This window comes from Lipophrys pholis (genome assembly GCF_963383615.2).
Source record: "Lipophrys pholis genome assembly, chromosome: 5".
Classification (NCBI taxonomy): domain Eukaryota; kingdom Metazoa; phylum Chordata; class Actinopteri; order Blenniiformes; family Blenniidae; genus Lipophrys; species Lipophrys pholis.
In genome coordinates this window covers 8,497,440-8,518,876 of record NC_137628.1, presented here as the reverse complement: position 1 = coordinate 8,518,876, position 21,437 = coordinate 8,497,440, and the positions used below count along the sequence as shown (strand labels likewise).

The 21,437-nt window shown below is 43.9% G+C and overlaps 1 protein-coding gene across 4 annotated transcripts in view; it reads right to left on the bottom strand.

The window, feature by feature from the left end:
* Nucleotides 1-21,437, bottom strand: part of sh3pxd2aa (SH3 and PX domains 2Aa) — a 74,597-nt gene that overhangs the window by 49,530 nt on the left and 3,630 nt on the right. For 3 of the 4 annotated variants that reach the window (XM_080463435.1, XM_080463436.1, XM_080463437.1), the window contains exons 2-4: nucleotides 15,609-15,689; nucleotides 6,989-7,064; nucleotides 1,280-1,356 (exon numbers count right to left, since the gene is read on the bottom strand). In XM_080463435.1, coding sequence (XP_080319561.1) covers nucleotides 1,280-1,356; nucleotides 6,989-7,064; nucleotides 15,609-15,689 — 234 coding nt within the window. Of the gene's footprint in view, nucleotides 1-1,279; nucleotides 1,357-6,988; nucleotides 7,065-15,608; nucleotides 15,690-19,615; nucleotides 19,768-21,437 lie in introns of those variants that run through there. The other variant, XM_080463438.1, reaches the window with a different exon arrangement.

The window sequence follows — 21,437 nt, the reverse complement described above, 5'->3', positions numbered from 1 at the left end:
ACCTCTGAATTCTAACGAGCTCGGAAAACAGAAGCACACTGCAGAGTTTTCATGTCTCAGGGTGCAACGTCTCTGTTCACACGCTTAATTTGAAAGATAACGATCTCTGCTTCCTGAAGCGGACGAGTGGACTGAAACCTTTGAACAGACTAAAACAGCTCCAAACAAACTGAAGGCGTTGGAATTAAAAACACAAGTCAGACTGGAAAAGTCCACAAAGGCCGAAGAGACGACACTACGGTGGGTAACGGCAGCATCTCTTCGGTGCAAGTCTCGTTTTTCCAGAGTTCTCTGACTAAGAATCAAGACAAAGTAGGCTAAAGAAGATCTGAGCACTTCATGCGTGCTTTAATACTGTTCAGGTTACCTTTCCAAGAGCTGTCTGCATGTTGGTAGTTTATCTCCGCTGTTTTCTTGCTGCTTCATCTCGTTTTCATTAGTTGATGAATCTGTTTCTTTCAAGATGAGCTAAAATCTGGATTATAGAGCATCTTCCTCCCACTTAAGGGAAAGGATCTTCCTCCCAATAATTGATGGAACTTTGAACCTAACAAGAATTGAGTCAGTCATTACAGTGACCACTGCATACGCATTCACAAGTAGTTTGTTTATTATATCATGTAGAAGAGAGTCTCTACACATATAGTGATCGATCTGCTGGCGTATGTCTACGTTGTAGGCGAGTTCTAGCAGACATTCAATATACGGGACACAGCGAGGCGCTCTGGGGGAGCTGATGGGAGGCCGGGGGTCTTGCTCAGGGAGTCACGTTGCATCTTTTTTGGACTGTGGAAGTAAACTGGAGTATCGGTGGAAACCCGCATGGACACAAAGAGAACATACAAACCCCACACAGAAAGGACCTGGCCGGGATTTGACCTTCTGGCTGTGAGGCTCAGTGGGACGTGGGTGAGTAGAACATGGATCATCATATCAGATCAGATCTACAGTCTTTATTCTGTCGTTGTTGGCATCTCGTCTTCAGATTTGTCTGAATCTGTGCCACAGTTTCTCGGTTGACCATCAATATATGGCTCAAATCTGTACGGTCTGACATCCAACGCTCCAACGAACACTCTCTTATGCTCTTCTTCTTTAAAAAAAGTCTTCAACTACCGCAGAAAAGTGTGAAATGTCAGAAAATATTTTTGCTTTTCGGTGGGTCCATCGCATGTGAACAGACTACACGGATCATGACCTCTGTCCCCTGATGGGCCTAGTGGGCTCCCCAGAGCAGAGAGGGAACTGAAGGATGTTAACAGTAAGGCCTCTTTATTACCCTGCAGTAGTCATCGATGAAACGCAGCCGCTTCATGGCCACGTCTCGCACATGACTCCTCCGGAACAGGATTTTGCCTGGAGGGGAAGGAGAGGGAAAAGAAAAAAATCAAAACGGAGGTGAAGGAGAACATATGAGTGACAGAACGAAAGAGGAGAGAACAGACAGGGAAAGAAGCATGCGAGCAGCGACATGTGCTGATACGGAAGAGAACCGCCACTGCTAACTGCGCCATGTGATACTCAGTCAGGCTAGCAGATAGCGCTGATAAATGGAGTCGGAAGAGTCCACGTCCCACAGAGGGGGTTCTTGCTGACTCCTTTGATCTCTGTCTCCATTTATCAGGCTAGCAGATAGCACTGATAAATGGAGTCGGAAGAGTCCAAATCCCACAGAGGGGGTTCTTGCTGAGTCCTTTGATCTCTGTCTACATGGCAACAGACAGAGATGAAAAGATGTCATCAACCAAGACATCAAATGCTGAGCTGATGATGTCACAAGCTTGAAAGGCACAGATGTGGGATGTAATAGGAAGGCAGTCCTGACAAAGCATTTGTGTGATTGTATTCAGAGTTGTACAGTAGCATTTCTGACTGGAGATTGGCAATAGATTCAACCACAGCAAACAAGAAACACAATCCCACTGAACAACCAAACCAAATGAAACTACAGAGCAGACGTCAACTACTCAACAAGATGGAACGTGGACAGAATGTAATCCGTCGTCAATCTTCATTTATTCCCGGAAAACAACGACCATATCAACCGATTATCCGGCAAAAAAACTGGAGGACGCAGCAGAAGATGGATGATCGCGCGTACGCCATACATCGGGAAAAGATCCTGAACGCTAAACCTGTGGTAGACATGTCTCTACCCAAGACGTTCCATTTAAGAGACAGGATCACACGTTACCCAAAGGCGAAGTGGTCCCAGAAGATGCCAACCAAGGCGCAAAAAAACATACCACCATCTTCTCCTCCTCCTCTTTCTCTTTCTCTTACTCATTCTTCTTCTCCCTCTCGTTCTCCTCCTTCTCTTGCTCCTTCTCCCTCTTGTTCTCCATCTCGTTCACCTTCTCCTTCTCTTTCTCCTTCTCCATCTCGTTCTCCTTCTCCCTCTCATTCTCCATCTCCTTCTCTTACTCCTTCTCCCTCTCATTCTCCATCTCGTTCTCCTTCTCCATCTCGTTTTCCTTCTCCTTCTCTTACTCCTTCTCCATCTCGTTTTTCATCTCATTCCTCTTCTCTTTCTCCTTCTCCATCTCGTTCTCCTTCTCCCTCTCGTTCTCCATCTCCTTCTCTTACTCCTTCTCCCTCTCATTCTCCATCTCGTTCTCCTTCTCCTTCTCCCTCTCGCTCTTCATCTCGTTCTTCATCTCGTTCTCCTTCTTCCCATTAGAGGTTGCCACAGCTGATCATCTTGGTTCTGAGAAGGAGGGAAAGGTTTGCATCATCAGAGGAACGGAGGCTGCGGGAGGGAGTATGGCAGTGGTGCAGGTGTCTGTGGTACCGCTGTGCTTGATTATGGAGGGCTTTGTGGGTCAGGAGGAGGACTTTAAACTGGATGCCTTGTGGGCACGGGACCCAAAGGGAAACTCAGAAGGCACGGGGGCCAAAGGGAAACTCTGAACAGGGACCGACAGGTCAGGGAACACGGTAAACTTGCGACTGGGGAAAACACGGGAAACTAGAGACTGGGAAAAACACGGGAAACTAGAAACTGGGAAAAACTAGAGACTGGGGAAAACACGGGAAACTAGAGACTGGGAAAAACTAGAGACTGGGGAAAACACGGGAAACTAGAGACTGGAGAAAACACGGGAAACTAGAGACTGGGGAAAACACGGGAAACTAGAGACGGGGGAAACAGTCTGGCCTGTTTCCCAATGACCTGTTCCTGTCTAGCCGGACTGGAACAGGCCAGACGGGAACAGGTCAAAGGCGCACAGGCCGGGCTGGAACAGATCGCAGAGACGGGTGATGTTTTTTTGAGGTGAATGAAGGTGGTCCAGGTGATCTGGTTGATGTGTTTTTCAAAGATGAGGTTGCTGTCGAGAGTGATTCCAAGACTACGGATGTGAGGTGATGGGGAAAGGGTGGAGCTGTCAATGGTCAGAGTGAAGTTGTCACAGTTTCTTGTGAAGGATTTGGAAAAGATGATTATTATGTCTGATTTGCCATAGTTCAGTTGTAGAAAGTTGTTTTCCATCCATATTTTTATTTCAGTGAAGCAGTTGGTCAGGGTGGAGCAGGTTGTTGGGGTGCTGGATTTCGTGGAGATGTAGAGCTGTATGTCCTCAGCATAGCAGTGGAAGTGGAAACCATGTTCATGTATGATATTACCGAAGGGGGAGGATGTAGAGGATGAACAGTAGGAGGACAAGCACCAAACCCTGGGGGATGCCTTGCAGTAGAGGAGTGATGGTGGTGGTTATTGATGTTGATGAATTGATGTCTTCCTGAGAGATATGACCTGAGCCAGGAGAGAGCGGTACCGGTGATATTTAGGGATGATTCCAAATGGGAAAGGAGGATGGAGTGGTTGATTGTGTTGAAGGCAGCAGCGAGGTCGAGCATGATGAGGATGTTGAGCAGGCCAGAGTCTGCAGAGGGGAGGATGTCGTTGGTGACTTTTAGAAGGGCTGTTTCAGTACTGTTTTGTGAGCAGAATCCAGATTGAAAAGGTTCAAACAGGGAATTGGAGATGAGATGGGTTTTGATTTGGGCAGCTGCAACACGTTCCAGGATTTCTGAAAGACCAGGGAGGTTGGAAATTGGACGGAAGTTGTTCTGTCCAATATATCCACCAGCGGGTTGGCTTCAGTCAGGAAGTTTCTCGACACCAGCGTGCCCCTGTCAGATAGAAAAGTGACCCCCATGGAATTTATATTATTATAGAATTCTGACCCGCCCAATGGAAATGTGATCCACTCCCATTAAGTCATGGAAAAGTGACCAATGTCTCAACACCTTACATACATACTAAGGGAATAGATGATATAGCATTAAAATAAGCATGGGTCAATAGTCTATTGCACATTGTTTAGTCTTGAAATAAAATTTTTGAAATTAATTTAAAAAAAAGTTGTATTTGTTTTTTGTATACACAGACTTGAAAACCTCATTTCTGTGCATGTGATTGCATATAGTAGTGCCTTATTTTGAAATTGTATATAGGAAAGGAAAGATCAAATAACACACAAAAGCAGTAGCTTATGACGTAACCAGTATTATTTATATTAAACATCTACATTAGAACATTCTTATTAGCAAAAGGTAAAGTTTCATATTAGGGGTCAAAATTGTATGGGGCCGTTCATTTTTCCATACTAGAAAAGTGACCAGCGGGGTCACAATTCTATATGACACCCCCAAAGTTCCCCAGAGAGAAAGCTCGCAATGCAATGAGCAAGGAAACAATCCATCACACCCTGAGGATTCAGTTTGGAGGATGCAAAATGACACAATGTCGACTGGCTTGTATTTCCAGTGAAAACGCAGAACTTTCTTTGGGTTTTGGGCATCCGTCTACCTGACAACGGAGCATGGAGTCACTGTAAACACAACTTTTTACTTTCTCAAAATGGCTCCCAAGATGGAGCTTTCTGAAAACGCGCCGACTCGGTCACCTACACATGAGTAGATGGAAAATAAGAACAATGGTTACCTCCAGAGTGTCATGACTCCCAGTGCATAGTCTACTGGTTCTTGGCAGTTTTATAGAGTATAGACAGTCACCCAGAACAACAATCCAACTTGGTCATTTGTCCGTATGAGTGTCAGTGTACTCTCATTGTTAGGGTTTACAGTGTATTGTTCTTCATGTGCATGTGTGTGTGATTTTATTACAATAAAACCAACAGCGGCAACTCGTGGCTTGGCCTGCAAACTACTTTGTTTTCTGTGTTTCTGTCATTGCAGTCTAAATGGACATTGTTTTCAGAACGTTGCCATGTATATGCAAAACTTTTCTAAACTGTAAATGCAAAAACGATGCCTTTGCACTTGAAACATTGTCCTGTAAACGGGGTCTCAATCAGGTTCAAGGAGTCTATTCAGCTGCCCCTTTATTTCTGCTACACACTGAACAATTTTACTAATCTTATAAGTTTACAGCTAGCCACACTGTACGACACGATTCTGATCAACTTTGGGGATAACATGAAGTTGGCTATATGCAGATTGCACGATGAAAACACAAGCTGGATCGCAGCCTACGATGTACGTGAGTCAAGGTAGTAGCAATAAAAGCAAGAAAAAGTGTGCATCATCCACGAATAAGGAACTTGTGAAACACGAATGGAGCCATTGCATTTGTGTGTTTGGAAAGAAGTCCCAAAAATGTTTATGTTTACATCCCACATACTTTTTTTTGACGCCTTTTTACTATTGTAACCGCAAAGCATCTATTTGGGTTTAGCGTCAGTGTCGCACTAATCTGTACGTCATTTCATACTATTTCTATTGATTAGTTAGTTGACGGAGGTTGCAGCAGCAGTCACAACCCAAATTTCTGACACTGTCAGAGGTTTATCGCACGTCATCTTTGGTCGCAAGACAATGACATCTGCCTGTCTGACAATACGACATAGGACCACCGATTTAGAACCAAAATCAAAGACATGTCCACAATTGTCATCTGTCGACCGAAACGGCCAGAAATTGCACAGTATGTTGCTTGAACATACACAAAAGACTTTGATGGTTTTTAATGTTGCTTCCAAACACAATTTCACCTGATGTATCACCAGGGGGACGCCATGGACTGATATTTGATTAATATTCATTCATTCATTCATTTTCTTCCGCTTATCTGTTTCTGGGTCGCGGGGGTGACAGTCTGAGCACCGTCTCCCAGATCACATCGCACCATTTAAGAGCCTTCCTGCAGGTGGTGAGCCCACAGGAAGGTGGCACCCGGCGTGGGACACGAACCCACTACCCGGAGATTGTGAGTCTCATGCTCTACCAACTGAGCTAGCCAGGGGCTTGATTAATATGATAAACAGTAAAACTTTACTGCTCGAAACGATTTCTGATCAGTTTTAGTCCTCGATGTGTGAGTCATATATCAGGTTGTGAGCCTACTGGGTCAGGAAAACAAGCGTGCACGCACCCGCACCCGCGCGCGCACACACACACACACACACACACACACACACACACACACACACACACACACACACACACACACACACACACACACACACACACACACACACACACACACACACACACACACACACACACACACACACACACACACACACACACACACACACACACACACACACACAGTGACTGTGTGATTAGTAGAATCACTGTCAGCCTTTCTGTCACGGACATCGAGCTGCCATAAACACGACCATCGATCACGGCCTTCACTGTGTGTGTGTGTGTGTGTGTGCGTGTGTGTGTGTGTGTGTGTGTGTGTGTGTGCGTGCGTGCGTGTTTGTGTCATCAAATCAGCAAATTCATGCATAATCATCACCTGAGTCAGAGTCAAGGAACAAACAGCGCACAGACTTGCAGGCATGAAAACACAGCTGAGATCTAAAAGTCACACATAGTGCTTCGTCAGCAGTAATACACACACACACACACACACACACACACACGCACACACACACACACACAGAGCTCGTGTTGAGTGCACCCATGCAATATTAATGTGTGAGGCTGTTGCGGCGGGGCAGCAGACGGTTACCTGGGAGAAAGGGGATGATCCTCTTCTTGGGGTCTTTCTGCCCTCCCTCGATCGGGAACTTGTCGAGAATCTGCATCTGTGGAAACACCAGCACGCCAAAACTGCTCAGCTTTGTGTCTTTTCTGCGTGAGTGTGACGTAATTACATCCACATCTGTCCCATCTCATGTGTTACACACATTTCTAAATAATTTGGGATGTATCTTATACTAGTTTTGAATATCCTTTGGACTAGTTTTGGGTTACATTTATATTTCAGGTTAGTGTTGGATCTCAAATTTTTTCACTGGTTTACAACATCCCAAAGCAAAATTGGTTCAAAGAACAGGTCAGACCAGGTCAGACTCGGTGCCCGTACACACAGCAACGACTTCAAGTGAAAATGCTAAACTTAAGTTACGTTTTGGGAGTCCATTACCCGCTATAACCACTGAAAACACAACTTTTTGAAAAATCGCTCCATAAGTGGAACTTGTCGAAAATGTTTGGGCTCTGTCGCCAAGGAAACGGGACAAGATCCTGACTTTCTGGAAATGCTTAGGACCCGTCTCCTGGTTGGCAGCAGAAACGCAGCGACTCTGCATGCTCACCACGGCTGTAATAAATAGTTTTTCTGCACATGTGAGTGGATGGACAGTAACAGAAATGGCGGCCTCCAGAGTGGCTTGACTCCCAGTCCATCGTCCATATTGGTAGTTTAAAAGTTGTCAGTCCCCTGGAATACCATCCAATTTCTTGTCTGCCCATATGAATGTCTGTGTGCTCCCACTGTTAATGTTATAGCGCATGGTTCTCTACACGCGTGTGTGTGTGTGCGTGTGGTTTTATAACAAAAACAACAAACAGCAACGAGTGGCCTGGCATGCTAACTACATTGTTTTCAGTGTTTCTGCCGTTGCCGTATAAACAAACATAGTTTTCAGAACGTCGCCATATAAGCGCGAAACTCTTCTGAAACTAAAACGCAAAAATGATTAATTTTCACTTGATACATCGTCGTGTAAACGGCAATCAGGTAAATGTGGTCCATTCAGCTGCTTGCATTAACATGAATCTAATGAACCGTGGGCACGACATGAAGTTTGCTGTCGACACAATGAACTCGCAAGCTGAATCGTAGCCTGCGATGTACGTGAGTCGACGTGATTGCGCAAGAATAAAACGTCATAAGTGTGCGCCTTCTATCCTGCTCAGACCAAGTGAGACGACCTGCATCTGACTGCTTTCTGCCCTGCGAGCTGCACACGGACATCTTTTCCTTCAAAACAAACACGAGCGCGAGTCCAGGTGGTGAATTTCTCTCGGCACAGAGAAGAAAAGCGGCCAAAATAAATAATAAAAGGAAGAAAAAAAAACACACACACACACACACACACACACTGGTGCCAATGCTTTTTGCTTCACTTCTCAGACTTCACTGTCTCCTTGGTAACCAGCACGGAGAGACGGCCGAGACGAGTTGTGAAGAGCCGTGATTGGACGGCGGTGTGCAGCTCTGGACCACTGCTGGAAATGTTGGAGTCAGGTAAAAAAAAAAAAATAATTGGGTTCTTCTCTGAGCTGTCGATCCCAGTGACGTCATGTTGACTGTTGGTTTCAGAGCTGTACACGCACGCACACGCACACACACAAACAAACACGCACGCACACACACTTCAGCTTCATAAGTCCTTCACTGTTACTCTCAACGCTCACCACAGCATGTATTTTATATATTTCGAACAAATTTTCCATTTACTTTTAAGCATTTTTTGTGAGGAATTTTCTTTGCAAATTTTAGATTAGTTTAAGATCAAAGTTTAACATATTTTTGGACAAATCTTGGAAATATTTTGGATAGAATTTCTGCTCCACTTGGGTTATATTTTGTCATATTTTAGACTCATTTTCAATATAATTTAAACTAGATTTGGACACATTTTTAAAAGCTTTGGTCATATTTTTGACCTAGTTTGGACTGAGATTGGTTGTGGACAATTTCTGATATAATTCAGACCATTTGGAATCAAATTTGACATATTTAAAACATATTTTGGTGTTTTATGGCGTTGGAAGACTTTGGGACATGTTTTTACGAACTTGGAATATATTTTATTTTAGTTATGGTCAAACTTCACATATAATTTAGACTCATTGAATAAAATATAGACTAGATTTGTTCAAATTGGAGTCATTCTAACCATATTTTGGACTACTTTTGAAAAATTTTGGTACACATTTGTAACTAATTTTTAAGTTTAAAAAATTTACTTCCGTGCAACAAATCACGAATTAGCGTCTACAATGCAAATTACATAGATAGCATCACAGCAAGAGTGGCAGTACAACACAGAACACCCCTGCATATCATATCCATATCACTGTCAGTATCATATCGTACCATTATAATGTCGACATTGTGTCAAGATATCATCAGTATCATGTCTGTATCGTGTCCATTTAATATTTATATCATGTCACTTTAATATCAGTATCATACCTCTCATGTCAGTGTCGTATCATTTTGTACCATTTCGCATAGGGAATAGAGTTGAGATTGTGCCAGTATATTATCAGTATCATATCTGTATCATATCAGTATCAGTTTTGGATCGGTTTCATGTCAGTATCATGCCAATATCGGTATATCATCCGATATCGTTTCATATCAGTATAACATTGAGATATTATCAGTACCATATCTCTATCTTGTCAGTATCATTATTGTGTCAATATCAGTATCATATAAAACCATTTCACATCGGTATCGAGTCATTACGATATCGTATCATATCGTTTCATATCCGTGTAATGTCCACATATCATCAGCATCATATATGTATCGTGTCCGTATCGGTATCAAACATCAGTAAACCTCTAGCCCACTGTGCTCATTCATTCACTACAGGACACTGAAGCAGTGGAATAAGTGCGACAGCTGGTGGAGCTTTTGCCACCAGCAGAGGTCTCACGTCTCTCCCTCATGAACGAGCCAAACAAGGACTCTGTTATTACCCATGTGAAAGAAGCTCAGAACCATCTGAGGAGCTATTTCTGTCACCACACTGACACACATACCACATCACAGCCTTTATTTCAACCCCCTGTACATCTGATGATCCGACACACACACACACACACACACACACACACAGAGTCCTTAGAATAGAGCCTCTAAATAAGGAGCTCGGACAGTCGGGACAGTTACTGTGATTGACTGATGTCTCACTTCCTGTCTGTGGTCATGTGACTGCAAGGGTTCACCCAGGACCCCGACACGCACACACACGCACACACACAGAACCTGTGGAACGTCTCATGACCGGCGTGACGAATCAGCCATGTGATGGTGGTAGCGTTACCGCGGCAACATGTTGATAGGAGATGGCAAACTCGCAGTGATGAGTTCAATGACCTCGTGTTGTTTCACGCAAAGCAAACATTCTCTCATTACCAGGACAAGTTCGTACCCACAATGCAACACAACGAGTCGCTGCCGTGAGGTCTGCCTTCACATTTTGGGTTTGCAGTGAAAATCTGAAGTCAAAAAATTTCCAAAAACAAAGTGACGACTTTCTTGCAAAGAATTAGTGACATAAATTTGAAACTTCAGAATAGAAGTTTCAGAATAAAAGCAGCGGGGTGATTGTGTTTTTGTCCCAGACCACAGGAGGAAGTGACGAAAATATGTTTCATACAATGTGTCGATGTAACGATATGATTCGCAATAAATGCAAACACGTTTGTCTAAGATGTTAATGTCTTTGTTCTTTGTTCTTGTGAATAACAGTGCTTTTTCTCTCGACACTGATTTCCACCAGAAGCGAAGCTTCTAAATGTGTGTGTGAATCAGTAAAGATAAAATTAGGAGCCTTGCAGTAGTTTGTGTCCTGGCAGTGGTACTCAAAACAATGACAGTCTTCCTTGTCATGGTGCCAGACTCTGCGAGAGATCCGGTTTGAGAACCGGATCAGGACGCTCCCGTCTCGTCCCCGGAGTCTTGTCAGGGGTCCTGAGCAGTCTGAGCGGCTGTTCCCACCCTGCAGCTGCCGTCCCGCTGACAGCCACATGAGGCCAAGCGCCACGCCGTGTTGACACGTCCGAGGACACGGCTCTGAATCTCTGGACAAACCCTCCTAATATCTCCCGGGAATCCTCCCACACCCCTCAGAGCATGCAAACTCTCAGGTTTCACCCCGGTGTGAGGATCCAGACCTGCTGTCATCACTTTATATTTAGAGGCGACTGTGAGGGGCTGTCTGGGAAACCTCGCCCCAACCTCACACTGATTGTGACTCTGCTAAAAATGAAAATCACCAAAGGTACCAGTCTTGCATGTTGAGCTATTGACAGCTAGATTTCTCTCATTATTATCCATGATTGTAATAACAGAAACAAAAAGCATATAAGAGAATTAAGGCAGAGGAAGCAATAAACGCATGAAAATAAGAACTACTAGCAGAAAGAATCTATAAACTATGAATAAAATGTGTATAAACGGATATAAGGAGCAGATTTTCGATGGTAAACAAGCACATAGTGCGCTAAAACGGCAACACACACACACACACACACACACACACACACACACACACACACACACACACACACACACACACACACACACACACACACACACACACACACACACACACACACGTCTCACAAGGCTGGGAAATGTTCCTGAGGAGAGTCAGCGGGGATAATTCAGATGTCAGTCAAACCTCTATTTGTCCAATCATTGCTTATTGACCTGATCACAGAGACAGCTTCTCTGATTGGCTGAGCAAGGAATTGACCCTCCTACTGATACTGTATATAAGAAGGTCCGTATGAAACTCAAGAAAGCTCCAGTTTGAGCTGTTAGCAGTACACTAAAAGAGACTCGCGAACAGGACTATGCTTTAGAAACTCTGCATACGATTCATGATATACTTGTTTTAGCAAACAGAAATATGCAAACAGAGGCATATCAATAGACATATGTTAGGAGTTTAGCAGTTTTCAGTTCCCGGTTAGTTTTTCTTGAAATAAGGAAGCTTTTTGTCACTCTCATCTCCTAACTCCACAAACGTTTTTGACAGTTTTGTCCTTTTCTCGCGATGTCCCACAAGTAGCTCTACTGTACTCAGTCGGCCTAAATTTAGCCCACCCCGCTGATCCCTTTCACTCGGCTGTGGGAAACACTAACATACCCAACCCCTCAACCACCCAACCCCACCTCTGGGCCCGTAGTGGAGCGAGGACCTTGGCCGAGGCGGTCCTGTCAGAGTGCCTGATTGTAACTCAATAGAACAGGTCCAGTGTTCTGTGTGTTGGTGTCCTTCCTCCTGCTTCTCTGCCATAAATAAAAACAGAGCGGCCTTCATTCTGCCCCGCCAACAAAGCGCCCCTCATCGGGGTGAGTTACAGTGCGTCCACTGAGCACCTCAAGGACAGATGGGCTGAGGCGGCTGGCTGACAGGGCTGAAACGTCCTGTAAAGCGAACAACATTGTGACCAGCAAGCTGACAATTAATGCTAATGCTAACAGTGTGCCGAAGCAGGACAGAGACAGCAACTGTTTTCATTTACCCACAGAAAACCTAAAGAACTGTAACTCTGTGAGTAGTAATCCGTTACTAACAAGTCATCGCTTAAAGTAGTGCTGATAAAGTGACAGATTACTTTTTTAATTTACGTGTTATTCTGTTGTTAATTGACTGAGGTCCGCTAACGTCACGCCGGTCTGTGCGTGTTTTATTTCTCATGACTCATCGCAGTGGTTTGGAAGTAGCTCTGCCTTAAACCGAGTTGTTACTGCTGAATTCTTCAGCTTTATGAGACAATTAGGCCAAAACCCAAAGTGGATTTTTTAGGTTTTCGCTCTACTTTGTACATGCTTTATCAATTAGCATAAGCTAGACAACATCAACTGAAGCAGTGGAACATTCCCACCAATTGCTGCGCACGTTAGCATTAAAGCTGCTAACTCACTGTTATAACCCATTTTCACACGTTAGCCTTCCATTTACGAACTTACTGGTATTTTCAGTTTTCCGATGCGAGTTGTCAAATGTTTGAGATTCTGTATTTTCACTTTTAGTTTCAGTTTTAGCATACAAAAACAGCTAAAACAAAATAAGTAGTGATTTAAATGGTTCATGGCCTGATTCTTAAATCCGAGCTTCTATTTTTAGTCATTGAAATGTGACTGAGGGAGTAACAACATATTTCTCTGTGATGTGACAAACTTAGAACAATAGATTTATTACTTAATTTAACTGTTTTATTTAACCAGTTCCATTCTGCTGATGTTTAAAAATACATACTAAATCATTTTACCCATGTGGGTGGGGGGTTTGGGGGGGGGGGGGCAGTTCGAGCCTGGCAGGGTTCAATTTGCCCCAGGAAACCCTGAAATTAATCGAAGGACAATGGCAGACGGCAGAGAGAAGAGGAAGGCAGTTTTCTCCCCCTGGTGATGTGGGCAATGTGGGATCAGCCCATTTTTACCAAAGTAAATGACTCCCTGCAGGGCCATTCTGGCAATATTTCACATTAATATATTCTCTCTATTATCTGTAAATGGGCTCTTCTTTTTTACTAAGTAGCACTAACATGGCTGCTGTTATATTTTACTCTGAGTACAGTCGGTGTGTAAATGTAACCGGGCATTAGAGAGCCGAGCAGTCGGGCCGTCATCGAAGACATCAAACAAATTGGTGAGTGAATCACCATCAAAGCCTGCAAGGCTTTATTTCCTGCATTAGCACACACTACATGACGAGTCGGCTTTGCTTTGGGGACAGAAGTCGGTCAGAACAACATCTGCGGCTGCTCCGGGTTGGACGGACGCCTGCAGCTGAAACCAGCGTGTTTCCAGGAAAACCGGACGACTCCGGCTATTACCAGAAAAACTGCCCAGGAATCCAAAGTTTGAAGGAGCCTCAGTGCAACTGTTTGGAGGAGCCTCACGTGTTTCGTTGGGTGAAAGCTGCACATTCTCTACAGCACATGAATGTCCAATCTGTTACAAATGTTACTGAAAGTAGCAGAGCTATATTAGCACATTACGTTATAAAGCAACATTCCCTACAGTGTTATAGCTAATTGCATTATGTAACATAATATGATAAGAGACGGTATGAAAGTATGTATTAATATGAATAAAATGACTATGTTCACCCTCTACTCCCTTTTGACAATGATTTCTTTTTAAAGAACACATGCTAGGAACCTGCCCCCTTTGGCTCTACTCGGATCCACCCTGAGTGAGTCCCATAAATAAGAAGCTGAGGACCTTAACACCAAAGCTGATTTAAAAGGCAGCCAAACTTTTACTGGACGACTCGATAGGAGAAACAAACAGAGTTGTGCAATCTTTGACCCACAAACCCAACAAGCTCTATCTGACTGGAGCAAATCCATTCGTGAAGCGTTCGGGTTCATTGCCCCCCCCAAATGGAGGGCGTTCACACTTTGTCTTTGTAGTCCACTCTTGCACCAATCAACAAGTCAGCCGGGGGGGTCGGGTCTATTTCATCAATGGGACCTTTCAGAGAGGAACCTTCCCTCTGCTGATTGGAACATCATTTCCTGCTGCACCAGTACACTGCCGCCATTGAGGTGTGCCCCCTGGAAAGCTCTCACCGCTGCCCTTATACTTTCACTAGTGACCCACAGACCTCAGGACCAACATACATATGGTCTCAGCTTGCAGTAGGCTGAAGGTGGGGGGTGGGGGGGTACACAAACATTGGAACAGTCAATCTGAGAGACCCAAGGAAGATTGCTGCTTCGTTCCAGACAAAAAAGTCCCAAAGCAAGAAGCTTGACGTTTTAAAGGTGCAGTAACTGATTTATGCAATGTCACGTTTGTGCAGCAGGTGGCAGCGCTGAGTCACAATCACCAGACAAGCTCAACTAATAGCTACATTTTAGAGGCTCACTACACAAGCACACAAGGAACAAGCAGGGATGGTTTGTAGACTTAATTTTATTTCTGCGGGCGATACACTGGATGTCTACACGTTGTACCACAAATTTACCGTTATGGTGATATCAACAGGCACAATATCTATCTATCTATCTATCTATCTATCTATCTATCATCCATCTATCCAGTGAACGTGTAAGATGCAAGCAGTTCAGTAGATGCCGTTCATGTCTTTGTACCTTAAGATTTGTCAATAACAATTTCAACTCTTTACTTAGTCAATTCGTGATATATCATGCAGCACAAATGTTTTTTGTTCTTTATACTTTAGAATAGACCTAAAACTGAGCAAATTTCAGTGAGTGAGCGAAAAATTTGCGGGTTCCAAATAGCTAAACAGGATGTTTACTGGGTAGGTGAAAAGAATCATACATATTGCAGCTTTAAAAAACCACCAAACAGATGAAGGGTGTCAACAGCCCCCCCTGCAGACCCCCTGCAGAGCATGCTACTTTAAACTAAGGAGGACTTCTTGCTTGTGCTATAAAAAAGAAGCAAATCTGTCAGCCCGCTGACGTTTTGAGGGCAAAGTCAGGCGAGAAAAGAAGATGGAAGGAGGGGACACACAGACGATCCAAACAACCCCCCCGCCCCCTGAACCCCACCCAAAACAAAATCACCGTGCCCCACAGATCCACAGAGGCCATCAGGTGAGCAGGCTTACCTGAAGGTCGAAGAACTTGCTGTATCTCCGGTAGATGATGTGTGACGTGTTGTCAGAGTACGTCACGTTGATGAGGTACACCTGCAGGAACAAACACACGTTCAGAACTGAACAATAAAAAATATTTAGAAAATAATAATCAATGTCTGTTATCACATGTACAGCACTGGTTTCCAAGCAGAAAGCAAAGCCTTCTGCTTCACTAGGGGGCGCCACAGAGCAGTTAGCACAGCTGCATGGAAAATGTGAGGTCAGGGAGATGCCTTTTCCAAGCAGGGTGGAGGGATGGATGGATGGATGGATGGATGGATGGATGGATTGTAATACCAGAGGCGTCATGTTTACGTCAGAAGGTAAAATCTCAGAAAAAAAAAGCTGAGGAGTCAGATTATGCGTAACACTGAGCGTTTGAACCCACCCCCTCCATGATGTCCTGGTCAGCAGCAGGAGCTTAAGGAACAGACTCATTCCACCAAAGTGCACAACAGTGCACCACAGGAGATCCTTCATTCCTGTGGCAATAGGACTCTAGAACTCCTCTCTGTAAATAGTGTTTGTTGTGTTTGCCACTTATTCTCACTCTGCTATGCTACACCAGTCACCGCTGAGCTTAAACCCGTATATATTGACATTTTATCTAATATTACTTATTTTAACTTTAAACTGCAATATTGATTGCCTTACTTCAACTTCTCTCCAATTCTTTCTGTGTGGAGATATGTCACAAGAATTTCCCCCAGGGATTGATAGAAGTATTTCGGATTCGGATTCAAGCTTCACTGAGCTCAACTCCACCACCACAGAGACACTGAGGAAGGACAAACTGAAGGGACTCTATGATAGAGTAGCAAGTTAAAAGGCTCGAAGGAGCCGATCTGCTGCTAGCACTGCGTCCCCCTCCCACCATGCACACACGTCCCATCGTCACAGGCTGATTAGCTGAGATGAAAATGTGACTCTGCAGGCAGAAGGTTTTCCTCCACCTGCAGTCTGCCATGTTTCTGAGAGTGTCTGTGACTTGTGCAGCATTACCAGTGATCCAACTACCAGTGAGCACACTGCTCTCTGAGTTTGTCTTCACAACACACCAAGTCTCATGTCCTCTTTTGGAGTTTCAGTGACACAGTTTCCCAAAATATCTTCCCGCTGTATGGGAACGTTGGTAAAACAATGATGTTATCAGAGCAGGAAGTGGTGACTGCGGAGATGATGGAGGATCGGAGAACTACAAACCGACAGAACCAATATTTCCCATTAAAAAAACACCACCGAGGAAAACCTTTTACAGTTACCGATTACGTTTTTCATGGCGTTACTGCAACTAAAAAGTAAAAAAATTACAGTCAAGGCGTTGCAGCTGTATTCTTGCAGCGGTAGCATTAGCTGAACTTTCAGCACCCAAAGACTGATTAATTTTTGCGGAGCTGACTTTACATCAGTTTGTGCGAGGAAGATGTTCTATAATCTGGATATTAGCTCTTCTTGAAAAAAACACATTTAATAATATTATAATCGACAAAACAGCTGAGATAAACTACCAAAACAGACAAAAAAGCAGCTCTTACAAAAGAAAAAGCGAACTCTTATTTAGGCACACTAATGCTAATCACAGGTACTGTGGAAACAGGCTAAAGCTAATAGCCCTTACAGTGGAACATCACTGTTGTTTCTGTTAGGAGTTAGTTGAGTATTATATAAAGAGGCTCTTCTTCATCTTTGTAATCCTTACACCTTGTAACGTCATCTTGAAGTCCGGATTATGGCTCGCGGGCCTCATGTTGGACCGCTCCTGCTAACGTGGGGAGAATGTGGAGTTCATGCTGTCATTTCACTGGTCCGGCCCTTTCTGAGTGTAAATTTAACTGTATGTGGCCTGTGAAGTAAACCAGTCTGACCCCTCTGATGGAGATCAAACCACAAAACATCCAAAACCTCAGAGGAAGGCGGAAAAAAAAACAACCACCAACAACCATCTACAGACCAGCACCCAAAAATATCAGCCCGCCACTAAAGGGCCAGCCCGCCCCGAAATAAACTCACATCTGCTGCTGCTGCTGCCTCTCAGGATGAAATATCTCTAATTGAACCTCCATTTTTCACCTCCAGGCTGTGTTTTCCTCACCTTTTCACTAAACTGAAATAATCTGACATGAGCTGGAGTACGTTGGTTCGTGAGGGCTCAGAAAGGCTCAGGAAAAAAAAGAGGAAGGAAGGACTCAGAAAAATGTCAGCTAATGAAATAATCCCACAGAGGAAAATGATCCGTTTTCACAGATTATCTGGGACTCATTCTGAGCTATGTCGGGGCTAAAGACACAGCCTTGAGACGGCTGCAGGGCTTCGCTGCGTGCCCAGACTGATGGAACATTCCTGAATCGGGCTGAAATGTGGGCGAGGTGGCCATGCTCGAACCTTCACATCGTCTCGTTGTTTCGTGTTTTCACGTGTGGAAACAGGAAGGTCTGAAACTGAAGTAAAATGATGAGAAAACTCAGACACGACGAGGAATCACTCTGAGAAGACGGTGAAGTTGCATTGTTTGCCTTTGAACTCATCAAAACCCATCGCAGCCCCTCCCCCACTCACACTATGGAGACGTGTTTTACCCAGAATGCATTAGGATTCATTAGTGCTGACCTAATTGTCAATTAGCATCCTTTAAGTTAACCGTGAACAAGACTGTTCTACATCAATACCTGCAGTTCGACTAAAAGTACCCGGAATCTTTAAATCTTTGTACTTCTCTTCAAAGAACTAGAAATGTTCCTTTGCCCATTGTTGCTTGAAGTTCATCAGATTTCCGCCAATCAGGCTGGTTATAAAGAAGAAGAAAAAAACAATGACTGGAAATAGAGTACATGTCCGATCCAGAAGAAGCTCAAAGATGTGAAAATACAACTTAAAAGTGAAGAGAAAAGTCCATTTCCTGGATTGATTGATTGAGACAACAGTGAAAAAGGACGACTCTTCAAAGAGACAGATCACAATATCAGAAATACTCAAGTACTCGAAGTTCAATGAGGATACTTATAAAAACATTACTTTTTAAAATGAGGAGGTTGGAATACAACGACAAGCAGTCATCCAATCAGAGATTTTCAGCTCTGAAAGCCACACCCACAAAATTACTCAAACTTTGCAAAGTACCCCACAACCATTTTCACAGGTATAAAAATGACCAAGGAACAACATTTGGAACCTGATATTAGTGGTCGGAACATTGATTGAAGTTCTTCTGATGGTCCCTGGTACTTCTAGGAAAAATAAAGGAAAAAATTGAAGTTGATCATCACTATGGTAACGTGTGCCAGAACATAAATTAACCTGAAAGAAGTTTTTTAAGAAGTCCTTCCTCCATCCCACCCAACACGGAGCCTCACTGACCCCACTTTGAGGGACGACGGGTAAAAAAGCTCCCATTCTAAATTAATAAAAAGAAAAGTACAAAGAGGCAGAACTACTATCAAATATTGTTTTGCTGAGTGGGGAGAGTTACGTTAAATCAGCCAGAAAACCTTCCGGTATTTATTGGAAAATTAAAGCGTCTTACATTTATAATGGCATTTAAGCAAACTTTTTATATGAAAGTACCCACTCAATGAAAAAAACTGTGATTTTTATTGGAAGTGATTTTTTTTTTCCTTTGGATTTTAAAGTATTTTTGATTTGTGACACGTTCTTTATTAGACGTGTCTGAAACATCATTCAGAAGAAGAAAAAAGACAAATAAGAAGTAAAACAAGGAATAAAGAAGATTAAAAAAAAAGAGGCTTGAGGGGCTTGGATGTCCCAGATAGTAAGAAAAGACGTTTGTTATTCCCACCAAGAGAAAAGTCTGGTTCCCGCTCGGATTCAAAGACTGAAAACAAGAATTCTCCAGACTGAACAAATTGGACGTCTGATTGTTTCATCATGTTCTTCTCCAACATTAAAGTCACAGTAACTTCCCCTGACATGCAGGAGATGAAATGAGGATAAAAAGTATAGAAATGGTCCGAAAAACTCACAGTTTTGGAGGGAACTCTGCTCCATGTGTCACCGTGATGAAGAGAAGGAGGAAAGAGAGCGAGGCCAACGAAGGCAGGGAACCGCCTAGACGACTAAATTTAAAGTCTCCCATAAAACAGACGCTGCGCACAGTTTCAGACCATCAAAGCCCAAATGAGCCAACTACAAACAGTCAGGTTTGGAAAAATCCTCGTCGCAAGAGTCACGTCTTTCCACAAGGAGCCGCGCCGGGGCCAAAAATACCCACAAGTCTAGTTTGACCGCAAACTTGCAGTGAAACGACAATGAAAGCTGTAAAAACGAAGTGCTAAGTGAGCGAACAGGAGGGAAACAAACTGAGGAGACAAAGAAACAGGGATTATTAGAACTGGATTACAGTTACTAACTCTACACTCCATCTGTACTGAATTCAAAGAGACCTCGTAATGTCAGTCAGTGGGAGGAAGACGCTCTTTGATCTGGAAGTTAGCTCTTTCTGAACAATATGTGAACCAATGACAACACGAAGAAGCAGCAGCAAAACAGCTTAGATAAACGACCAACACGCTCTTCGAAAGGGAAGCTAACTGCTATTAAAACATCCAAATGCTAATCGCAGCTACAGTACATGCAGGCTAATGCTAATGTTCAACTGACATAAACATGCAGACAGACAGGATAGTGCTAAAGCTAATGATATTTTTCATGTTACTGCTGTGAGTTAGATCAGGGGTAACGCGGGCTCCGCCTCCAGTAAACAGGAGTTCAGGGCATTGGTAACAGTTCTTCACAGGAAACAACAGGTTTAAAGAATACTTGTGCTGAAGCCGTGCAATAACACTGAAAAGTCACATTACAGTGACTCAACACTGAACTTCGAATTTGCTCCTGGTCGGTCATTCCTTTTTAATAGTACAGTTAAAATGTAGGCGGGGTTGTGAACGGCTGCGTCACAATGTAGGTATGTGACATCCTTACACGACAGTAAACACGGGAGGATAGCGGAACACTTTTGGTGAGCCACTGCTGAGGCGTTCGAGCAAAGCCGTGAGTAGGGATGGGTACCTTTCACATTTGAACCGGTACAGTAAACTTTAACAAATATCTCAAAACAACTGGTTTTCGTGCGGTCCCACTGAACAAAGTTGTGGATGGTACGGAAAAAAAAAAACTTAACCACCGGTTACGATTTTTGTCACTCCCTCCGTTGAGATACCTAGCACTGAGGGTCTCATAAGGAGGAGCGACGACACAGCCGTCTGCTGATTGGTAGTGACGATCGTCGCTCTCAACCTGCCCTCAATATCTAAATATTTCATCGGCCGTAAACCCTCCCGTTGTTGTTTGCATACGCCGTTTTGCTCACACTGGTGGTTTTGTTGACTTGGTTTATTGAAATGTCGGCGCGCAACACAGCACTCGGGTCTTTCAACGAGGCGCAGACGCTCCTCTGAGTAACAGGAGAGGAGATTCAGCGGGAGCTGGACGCTGCTGCTCAGAATGAGAAAGTTTAAGCTGCATCACATAGATATGAGGCTCACGGCTTTAGTTGGACGGCCGCTTCCGCATTCTTCGGCCGACACATACCCGCGTCGTTCACAACCCCGCCTACATTTTAACCATACTTTCTGCGGTGGGACAGTGTGACAGAGTTGGGGCTGGGTGCGCTTTGCCCTACCATGCCTCCCAGCATGCCGTATGCAGTACTGCCCAGTGGGACTGCAGATAAAAACTACAGAATTCGGTACCCATCCCCAGCGAGATCAAACCAACCAGTGTGCGCAAAATGGCTTATGCAAACAACAACGGGAAATTTGTCTAGAGTGACGATTGTCACTACCA